We start from the raw sequence: 12,276 nt of genomic DNA on the forward strand, positions 1-12,276 counted from the left end.
CAGGCAAACCGAAACCAACATAGAAACAGGTAACATAGACTGCCCACCCAAAACACATGCCCTGACCAAAAACACATAAAAACTAACATAAATAGGTCAGGACTGTTACATGTATTGTATCAACCAATGGCTGCGTGCTACGTCATCAACTGTGCTATATCATATGATGTGTTTGGCTGATGGTCCAGTTCCTGTCTGAATAGATGGGCGGGTGTTGTATTGTATCAACCAATGGCTGCGCTCCACCTCACTGACAGCTCAGTCGGGCATCAGATTGCTGCTGTATCATGTGATAGGTACAGCTGTGAGTTCTGGGAACCATTTGGAGTGGAACGCGAACAAATTAATGGGGTCAAGGGCTAGAGTACTGTTGCCGTGGTTACTGAGCCCTGGCGGACAGGTGCAGGTGTATCGGCCAGGTGTGTTTGTGCACATGCCCAGAGCGGCGCACACCGATGGAACACACACACACACACACATACACAAGCGAAGCTGAGACCCTCACATCACACACACACACACACATACAGGGTCTCAATTACATCCGTTGCCATGCCGATGTGACAACATAAGAGTATAAGTGTGTAAACAAACAAGAAGTTATGTGAAACACACACACACCGCCCCACACACACCTCCCCACACACATCCCCACACACACCTCCCCACACACACCTCCCCACACACACCCCACACTTACCGCCCCACATACAAATCCCCACACACACAGACATCCCCACACAGACATCCCCACACAGACATCCCCACACAGACATCCCCACACACACCTCCCCACACACACCTCCCCACACACACCCCACACACACCGCCCCACATACAAATCCCCACACAAACATCCACACACACCTCCCCACACACACCTCCCCACACAGACATCCCCACACACACCTCCCCACACACACAGACATCCCCACACAGACATCCCCACACAGACATCCCCACACAGACATCCCCACACACACCTCCCCACACAGACACCTCCCCACACACATACACACTCTGGACTCATCGTTACAATCCCCATTTCTTCTTTCGCCGAATCCAGAAGTACAGGGACAGTCGAAGCAACCATTGATGTCTACAAGAGGACCAGAGTGAAATACAGACATATAGAGAGATGGAGAAGGAGAGGGAGAGAGGGAGAGGGAGAGAGGGAGAGGGAGAGAGGGAGAAGGAGAGGGAGAGAGGGAGAAGGAGAGGGAGAGGGAGAGAGGGAGAAGGAGAGGGAGAGAGGGAGAGGGAGAGGGAGAGAGGGAGAAGGAGAGGGAGAGAGGGAGAAGGAGAAGGAGAGGGAGAGGGAGAGAGGGAGAGGGAGAGGGAGAGAGGGGGAGAGAGGGAGTAGGAGAGAGGGAGAGAGGGGGAGAGAGACAGAGAGATTCCCTTGACATTGTAGCATTTACACACACACACACACACACACACACACACACACACACACACACACACACACACACACACACACACACACACACACACACACACACACACACACACACACACACACACACACACACACACACACACACACACACACACACACACACTTGAATACTCACCCTTACACTCCCCAGTGAGAGCAGTAAAGTTGACAGTCGTTGTGGATGTGAACCCAGGTCGACACTGACAGTTGAAGCTCCCGATGGTGTTGCGGCAAATGTTGTTGCTGCCACAAACCTGTGGTTCCACCTCGCACTCATTGAGATCTGAAGAGAGAAAGAAATATGGTAATAGAGCAGTGACTCCCTTACCTCTCCTCCAGTGAGTCCCTAACCTCTCCTAACCTCTCCCCCAGTGACTCCCTAACCTCTCCTAACCTCTCCTCCAGTGACTCCCTAACCTCTCATAACCTCTCCCCCAGTGACTCCCTAACCTCTCCTAACCTCTCCTCCAGTGACTCCCTAACCTATCCTCCAGTGAGTCCCTAACCTCTCCTAACCTCTCCTCCAGTGACTCCCTAACCTCTCCTCCAGTGAGTCCCTAACCTCTCCTAACCTCTCCTCCAGTGAGTCCCTAACCTCTCCTCCAGTGATTCCCTAACCTCTCCTCCAGTGACTCCCTAACCTCTCCTAACCTCTCCTCCAGTGGCTCCCTAACCTCTCCTCCAGTGCGTCCCTAACCTCTCCTAACCTCTCCTCCAGTGTCTTCCTAACCTCTCCTCCAGTGAGTCCCTAATCTCTCCTAACCTCTCCTCCAGTGAGTCCCTAACCTCTCCTAACCTCTCCTCCGGTGACTCAATAACCTCTCCTCCAGTGACTCCCTAACCTCTCCTCCAGTGTCTCCCTAACCTCTCCTCCTGTGACTCCCTAACCTCTCCTCCAGTGTCTCCCTAACCTCTCCTCCAGTGACTCCCTAACCTCTCCTCCAGTGACTCCCTAACCTCTCCTCCAGTGACTCCCTAACCTCTCCTCCAGGTATTCCCAAACCTCTCCTCCAGTGACTCCCTAACCTCTCCTCCAGTGATTCCCTAACCTCTCCTCCAATGTCTCCCTATCCTCCAGTGACTCCCTAACCTCTCCTCCAGTGTCTCCATAACCTCTCCTCCAGTGATTCCCTAACCTCTCCTAAACTCTCCTCCAGTGGTTCCCTAATCTCTCCTCCAATGTCTCCCTCTCCTCCAGTGACTCCCTAACCTCTCCTCCAGTGTCTCCCTAACCTCTCCTCCAGTGATTCCCTAACCTCTCCTAACCTCTCCTCCAGTGATTCCCTAACCTCTCCTCCAGTGATTCCCTAACCTCTCCTCCAGTGGTTCCCTAACTTCTCCTCCAGTGATTCCCTAACCTCTCCTACAGTGATTCCCAAAACATCTCCTCCAGTGATTCCCTAACCTCTCCTCCAGTGGTTCCCTAATCTCTCCTCCAGTGATTCCGTAACCTCTCCAAACCTCTCCTCCAGTACCTTAAGACAGTCCACATATTCGATGTATTCCAGAACTAACGTAGCTGAATTAAGGAATGAAAGGCTTGATGATCAGGTGACCATTAGAATCAGCTGTGCTTGTTGTGGAATACATCAAAGCAGAGGACTGTCTGGGGGTACTAGAGGAGATGTTGGGGAATCACACAGCTAAACTGAGACCCTCACACACGGCTGTTGATGTTTCTTCTACATGAATCCATATAATCACATTGAGAATATTTATATAGAATAATATCATTATCCACCCCCCTCCCCACCTACACATAGAATAATATCATTATCACCCCCCTCCCCACCTACACATAGAATAATATCATTATCCACCCCCCTCCCCACCTACACATAGAATAATATCATTATCCACACCCCTCCCCACCTACACATAGAATAATATCATTATCAACCCCCCTCCCCACCTACACATAGAATAATATCATTATCCACCCCCCTCCCCACCTACACATAGAATAATATCATTATCCACCCCCCTCCCCACCTACACATAGAATAATATCATTATCCACCCCCCTCCCTACCTACACATAGAATAATATCATTATCTCCCCCCTCCCCACCTACACATAGAATAATATCATTATCCACCCCCCTCCCCACCTACACATAGAATAATATAATTATCACCCCCTCCCCCCTCCCCACCTACACATAGAATAATATCATTATCCACCCCCCCTCCCCACCTACACATAGAATAATATCATTATCCACCCCCCTCCCCACCTACACATAGAATAATATCATTATCCACCCCCCTCCCCACCTACACATAGAATAATATAATTATCACCCCCTCCCCCCTCCCCACCTACACATAGAATAATATCATTATCCACCCCCCTCCCCACCTACACATAGAATAATATCATTATCACCCCCCTCCCCTCCTACACATAGAATAATATCATTATCACCCCCCTCCCCACCTACACATAGAATAATATCATTATCCGCCCCCCTCCCCACCTACACAAAGACTAATATCATTATCCACCCCCCTCCCCCCCCCCTCCCCACCTACGCATAGAATAATATCATTTTCCCCCCTCCCCCTCCCCCCTCCCCACCTACGCATAGAATAATATCATTATCACCCCCTCCCCACCTACACATAGAATAATATCATTATCACCCCCTCCCCACCTACACATAGAATAATATCATTATCACCCCCCCTCTCCCCACCTACACATAGAATAATATCATTATCACCCCCCCTCCCCACCTACACATAGAATAATATCATTATCACCCCCCTCCCCCCTCCCCACCTACACATAGAATAATATCATTATCACCCCCTCCCCACCTACACATAGAATAATATCATTATCACCCCCTCCCCACCTACACATAGAATAATATCATTATCACCCCCCCTCTCCCCACCTACACATAGAATAATATCATTATCACCCCCCCTCCCCACCTACACATAGAATAATATCATTATCACCCCCCTCCCCCCTTTCCACCTACACATAGAATAATATCATAATCACCCCCCTCCCCCCTCCCCACCTACACATAGAATAATATCATAATCACCCTCCTCCCCACCTACACGTAGAATAATATCATTATCACCCCCCTCCCCCCTCCCCACCTACACATAGAATAATATCATCATCACCCACCTACACATAGAATACTATCATTATCACCCTTCTCCCCCCTCCCCACCTACACATAGAATAATATCATTATCACCCCCCCTCCCCACCTACACATAGAATAATATCATTATCACCCCCCTCCCCACCTACACATTGAATAATATCATTATCACCCTCCTCCCCACCTACGCATAGAATAATATCATAATCACCCCCCTCCCCCCTCCCCACCTACACATAGAATAATATCATTATCACCCCCTCTCCACCTACACATAGAATAATATCATTATCACCCCCCCTCTCCCCACCTACACATAGAATAATATCATTATCACCCCCCCTCCCCACCTACACATAGAATAATATCATTATCACCCCCTCCCCCTCCCCACCTACACATAGAATAATATCATAATCACCCCCCTCCCCCCTCCCCACCTACACATAGAATAATATCATTATCACCCCCCTCCCCCCTCCCCACCTACACATAGAATAATATCATCATCACCCACCTACACATAGAATACTATCATTATCACCCTTCTCCCCCCTCCCCACCTACACATAGAATAATATCATTATCACCCCCCCTCCCCACCTACACATAGAATAATATCATTATCACCCCCCTCCCCACCTACACATTGAATAATATCATTATCACCCTCCTCACCATCTACACATAGAATAATATCATTATCACCCCCTCCCCACCTACACATTGAATAATATCATTATCACCCCCTCCCCACCTACACATAGAATAATATCATTATCACCCCCCCTCCCCACCTACACATAGAATAAAATCATTATCACCCCCCTCCCCCCTCCCCACCTACACATAGAATAATATCATAATCACCCTCCTCCCCACGTACACGTAGAATAATATCATTATCACCCCCCTCCCCCCTCCCCACCTACACATAGAATAATATCATTATCACCCCCCTCCCCCCTCCCCACCTACACATAGAATAATATCATAATCACCCTCCTCCCCACCTACACGTAGAATAATATCATTATCACCCCCCTCCCCCTCCCCACCTACACATAGAATAATATCATTATCACCCCCTCCCCACCTACACATAGAATAATATCATTATCACCCCCCCTCTCCCCACCTACACATAGAATAATATCATTATCACCCCCCCTCCCCACCTACACATAGAATAATATCATTATCACCCCCTCCCCACCTACACATAGAATAATATCATTATCACCCCCCCTCCCCACCTACACATAGAATAAAATCATTATCACCCCCCTCCCCCCTCCCCACCTACACATACAATAATATCATAATCACCCTCCTCCCCACGTACACGTAGAATAATATCATTATCACCCCCCTCCCCCCTCCCCACCTACACATAGAATAATATCATTATCACCCCCCTCCCCCCTCCCCACCTACACATAGAATAATATCATTAACACCCCCCCCTCCCCACCTACACATAGAATAATATCATAATCACCCTCCTCCCCACCTACACGTAGAATAATATCATTATCACCCCCCTCCCCCCTCCCCACCTACACATAGAATAATATCATAATCACCCCCCTCCCCCCTCCCCACCTACACATAGAATAATATCATAATCACCCTCCTCCCCACCTACACGTAGAATAATATCATTATCACCCCCCTCCCCCCTCCCCACCTACACATAGAATAATATCATCATCACCCACCTACACATAGAATACTATCATTATCACCCTTCTCCCCCCTCCCCACCTACACATAGAATAATATCATTATCACCCCCCTCCCCACCTACACATAGAATAATATCATTATCACCCCCCTCCCCACCTACACATTGAATAATATCATTATCACCCTCCTCCCCATCTACACATAGAATAATATCATTATCCACCCCCCTCCCCACCTACACATAGAATAATATCATTATCACCCCCTCCCCCCTCCCCACCTACACATAGAATAATATCATTATCACCCCCCTCCCCCCTCCCCACCTAAACATAGAATAATATCATTATCACCCCCCTCCCCACCTACACATTGAATAATATCATTATCACCCCCCTCCCCACCTACACGTAGAATAATATCATTATCACCCCCCTCCCCATCTACACGTAGAATAATATCATTATCCACCCCCCCTCCCCACCTACACATAGAATAATATCATTATCACCCCCCTCCCCACCTACACATAGAATAACATCATTATCACCCCCCTCCCCACCTACACATAGAATAATATCATTATCACCCCCTCCCCCCTCCCCACCTACGCATAGAATAATATCATTATCACCCCCTCCCCACCTACACATAGAATAATATCATTATCACCCCCTCCCCACCTACACATAGAATAATATCATTATCACCCCCCTCCCCCCTCCCCACCTACGCATAGAATAATATCATTATCACCCCCTCCCCACCTACACATAGAATAATATCATTATCCACCCTCCTCCCCACCTACGCATACAATAATATCATTATCACCCCTTCCCCACCTACACATTGAATAATATCATTATCCAACCCCCTCCCCATCTACACATAGAATAATATCATTATCCACCCCCCTCCCCACCTACACATAGAATAATATCATTATCACCCCCTCCCCACCTACACATAGAATAATATCATTATCCACCCCCTCCCCACCTACACATAGAATAATATCATTATCACCCCCCTCCCCACCTACACATAGAATAATATCATTATCACCCTCCTCCCCCCTCCCCACCTACACGTAGAATAATATCATTATCACCCCCCTCCCCATCTACACGTAGAATAATATCATTATCCACCCCCCCTCCCCACCTACACATAGAATAATATCATTATCACCCCCCTCCCCACCTACACATAGAATAACATCATTATCACCCCCCTCCCCACCTACACATTGAATAATATCATTATCACCCTCCTCCCCATCTACACATAGAATAATATCATTATCCACCCCCCTCCCCACCTACACATAGAATAATATCATTATCACCCCCTCCCCCCTCCCCACCTACACATAGAATAATATCATTATCACCCCCCTCCCCCCTCCCCACCTAAACATAGAATAATATCATTATCACCCCCCTCCCCACCTACACATTGAATAATATCATTATCACCCCCCTCCCCACCTACACGTAGAATAATATCATTATCACCCCCCTCCCCATCTACACGTAGAATAATATCATTATCCACCCCCCCTCCCCACCTACACATAGAATAATATCATTATCACCCCCCTCCCCACCTACACATAGAATAACATCATTATCACCCCCCTCCCCACCTACACATAGAATAATATCATTATCACCCCCTCCCCCCTCCCCACCTACGCATAGAATAATATCATTATCACCCCCTCCCCACCTACACATAGAATAATATCATTATCACCCCCTCCCCACCTACACATAGAATAATATCATTATCACCCCCTCCCCCCTCCCCACCTACACATAGAATAATATCATTATCCACCCCCCTCCCCACCTACACATAGAATACTATCATTATCACCCCCCTCCCCACCTACACATAGAATAATATCATTATCACCCCCTCCCCCCTCCCCACCTACGCATAGAATAATATCATTATCACCCCCTCCCCACCTACACATAGAATAATATCATTATCCACCCTCCTCCCCACCTACGCATACAATAATATCATTATCACCCCTTCCCCACCTACACATTGAATAATATCATTATCCAACCCCCTCCCCATCTACACATAGAATACTATCATTATCCACCCCCCTCCCCACCTACACATAGAATAATATCATTATCACCCCCTCCCCACCTACACATAGAATAATATCATTATCCACCCCCTCCCCACCTACACATAGAATAATATCATTATCACCCCCCTCCCCACCTACACATAGAATAATATCATTATCACCCTCCTCCCCCCTCCCCACCTACACGTAGAATAATATCATTATCACCCCCCTCCCCATCTACACGTAGAATAATATCATTATCCACCCCCCCTCCCCACCTACACATAGAATAATATCATTATCACCCCCCTCCCCACCTACACATAGAATAACATCATTATCACCCCCCTCCCCACCTAAACATAGAATAATATCATTATCCACCCCCCTCCCCACCTACACATAGAATAATATCATTATCCACCTCCCTCCCCACCTACACATAGAATAATATCATTATCCATCCCCCTCCCCACCTACACATAGAATAATATCATTATCCACCCCTTCCCCACCTACATATAGAATAATATCATTATCCACCCCCCTCCCCACGTACAAATAGAATAATATCATTATCCACCCCCCTCCCCACCTACACATAGAATAATATCATTATCACCCCCTCCCCCCTCCCCACCTACACATAGAATAATATCATTATCCACCCCCCTCCCCACGTACACATAGAATAATATCATTATCCACCCCCCTCCCCACCTACACATAGAATAATATCATTATCACCCCCTCCCCCCTCCCCACCTACACATAGAATAATATCATTATCCACCCCCCTCCCCACCTACACATAGAATAATATCATTATCACCCCCCTCCCCACCTACACATAGAATAATATCATTATCACCCCCTCCCCCCTCCCCACCTACGCATAGAATAATATCATTATCACCCCCTCCCCACCTACACATAGAATAATATCATTATCACCCCCTCCCCACCTACACATAGAATAATATCATTATCACCCCCTCCCCCCTCCCCACCTACACATAGAATAATATAATTATCCACCCCCCTCCCCACCTACACATAGAATACTATCATTATCACCCCCCTCCCCACCTACACATAGAATAATATCATTATCACCCCCTCCCCCCTCCCCACCTACGCATAGAATAATATCATTATCACCCCCTCCCCACCTACACATAGAATAATATCATTATCCACCCTCCTCCCCACCTACGCATAGAATAATATCATTATCACCCCTTCCCCACCTACACATTGAATAATATCATTATCCAACCCCCTCCCCATCTACACATAGAATACTATCATTATCCACCCCCCTCCCCACCTACACATAGAATAATATCATTATCACCCCCTCCCCACCTACACATAGAATAATATCATTATCCACCCCCTCCCCACCTACACATAGAATAATATCATTATCACCCCCCTCCCCACCTACACATAGAATAATATCATTATCACCCTCCTCCCCCCTCCCCACCTACACGTAGAATAATATCATTATCACCCCCCTCCCCATCTACACGTAGAATAATATCATTATCCACCCCCCCTCCCCACCTACACATAGAATAATATAATTATCACCCCCCTCCCCACCTACACATAGAATAACATCATTATCACCCCCCTCCCCACCTACACATAGAATAATATCATTATCACCCCCTCCCCCCTCCCCACCTACGCATAGAATAATATCATTATCACCCCCTCCCCACCTACACATAGAATAATATCATTATCACCCCCTCCCCACCTACACATAGAATAATATCATTATCACCCCCTCCCCCCTCCCCACCTACACATAGAATAATATCATTATCCACCCCCCTCCCCACCTACACATAGAATACTATCATTATCACCCCCCTCCCCACCTACACATAGAATAATATCATTATCACCCCCTCCCCCCTCCCCACCTACGCATAGAATAATATCATTATCACCCCCTCCCCACCTACACATAGAATAATATCATTATCCACCCTCCTCCCCACCTACGCATATAATAATATCATTATCACCCCTTCCCCACCTACACATTGAATAATATCATTATCCAACCCCCTCCCCATCTACACATAGAATAATATCATTATCCACCCCCCTCCCCACCTACACATAGAATAATATCATTATCACCCCCTCCCCACCTACACATAGAATAATATCATTATCCACCCCCTCCCCACCTACACATAGAATAATATCATTATCACCCCCCTCCCCACCTACACATAGAATAATATCATTATCACCCTCCTCCCCCCTCCCCACCTACACGTAGAATAATATCATTATCACCCCCCTCCCCATCTACACGTAGAATAATATCATTATCCACCCCCCCTCCCCACCTACACATAGAATAACATCATTATCACCCCCCTCCCCACCTACACATAGAATAACATCATTATCACCCCCCTCCCCACCTAAACATAGAATAATATCATTATCCACCCCCCTCCCCACCTACACATAGAATAATATCATTATCCACCTCCCTCCCCACCTACACATATAATAATATCATTATCCATCCCCCTCCCCACCTACACATAGAATAATATCATTATCCACCCCTTCCCCACCTACATATAGAATAATATCATTATCCACCCCCCTCCCCACGTACAAATAGAATAATATCATTATCCACCCCCCTCCCCACCTACACATAGAATAATATCATTATCACCCCCTCCCCCCTCCCCACCTACACATAGAATAATATCATTATCCACCCCCCTCCCCACGTACACATAGAATAATATCATTATCCACCCCCCTCCCCACCTACACATAGAATAATATCATTATCACCCCCTCCCCCCTCCCCACCTACACATAGAATAATATCATTATCCACCCCCCTCCCCACCTACACATAGAATAATATCATTATCACCCCCCTCCCCACCTACACATAGAATAATATCATTATCACCCCCTCCCCCCTCCCCACCTACGCATAGAATAATATCATTATCACCCCCTCCCCACCTACACATAGAATAATATCATTATCACCCCCTCCCCACCTACACATAGAATAATATCATTATCACCCCCTCCCCCCTCCCCACCTACACATAGAATAATATTATTATCCACCCCCCTCCCCACCTACACATAGAATACTATCATTATCACCCCCCTCCCCACCTACACATAGAATAATATCATTATCACCCCCTCCCCCCTCCCCACCTACGCATAGAATAATATCATTATCACCCCCTCCCCACCTACACATAGAATAATATCATTATCCACCCTCCTCCCCACCTACGCATAGAATAATATCATTATCACCCCTTCCCCACCTACACATTGAATAATATCATTATCCAACCCCCTCCCCATCTACACATAGAATAATATCATTATCCACCCCCCTCCCCACCTACACATAGAATAATATCATTATCACCCCCTCCCCACCTACACATAGAATAATATCATTATCCACCCCCTCCCCACCTACACATAGAATAATATCATTATCACCCCCCTCCCCACCTACACATATAATAATATCATTATCACCCTCCTCCCCCCTCCCCACCTACACGTAGAATAATATCATTATCACCCCCCTCCCCATCTACACGTAGAATAATATCATTATCCACCCCCCCTCCCCACCTACACATAGAATAATATCATTATCACCCCCCTCCCCACCTACACATAGAATAACATCATTATCACCCCCCTCCCCACCTAAACATAGAATAATATCATTATCCACCCCCCTCCCCACCTACACATAGAATAATATCATTATCCACCTCCCTCCCCACCTACACATAGAATAATATCATTATCCATCCCCCTCCCCACCTACACATAGAATAATATCATTATCCACCCCTTCCCCACCTACA

At 46.8% G+C, this 12,276-nt stretch overlaps 1 protein-coding gene across 2 annotated transcripts in view; it reads right to left on the bottom strand.

Annotated features, from left to right (window-relative positions):
* Positions 1-12,276, bottom strand: part of LOC139545630 (adhesion G protein-coupled receptor E2-like) — a 37,125-nt gene that overhangs the window by 9,900 nt on the left and 14,949 nt on the right. Inside the window, exons 3-4 of one of the 2 annotated variants that reach the window (XM_071353606.1) lie at positions 1,578-1,724; positions 1,016-1,099 (exon numbers count right to left, since the gene is read on the bottom strand). In XM_071353606.1, coding sequence (XP_071209707.1) covers positions 1,016-1,099; positions 1,578-1,724 — 231 coding nt within the window. The remainder of the gene's footprint in view (positions 1-1,015; positions 1,100-1,577; positions 1,725-12,276) is intronic. The other variant, XM_071353615.1, reaches the window with a different exon arrangement.

Source organism: Salvelinus alpinus, chromosome 2, assembly GCF_045679555.1.
Source record: "Salvelinus alpinus chromosome 2, SLU_Salpinus.1, whole genome shotgun sequence".
Classification (NCBI taxonomy): Eukaryota; Metazoa; Chordata; class Actinopteri; order Salmoniformes; family Salmonidae; genus Salvelinus; species Salvelinus alpinus.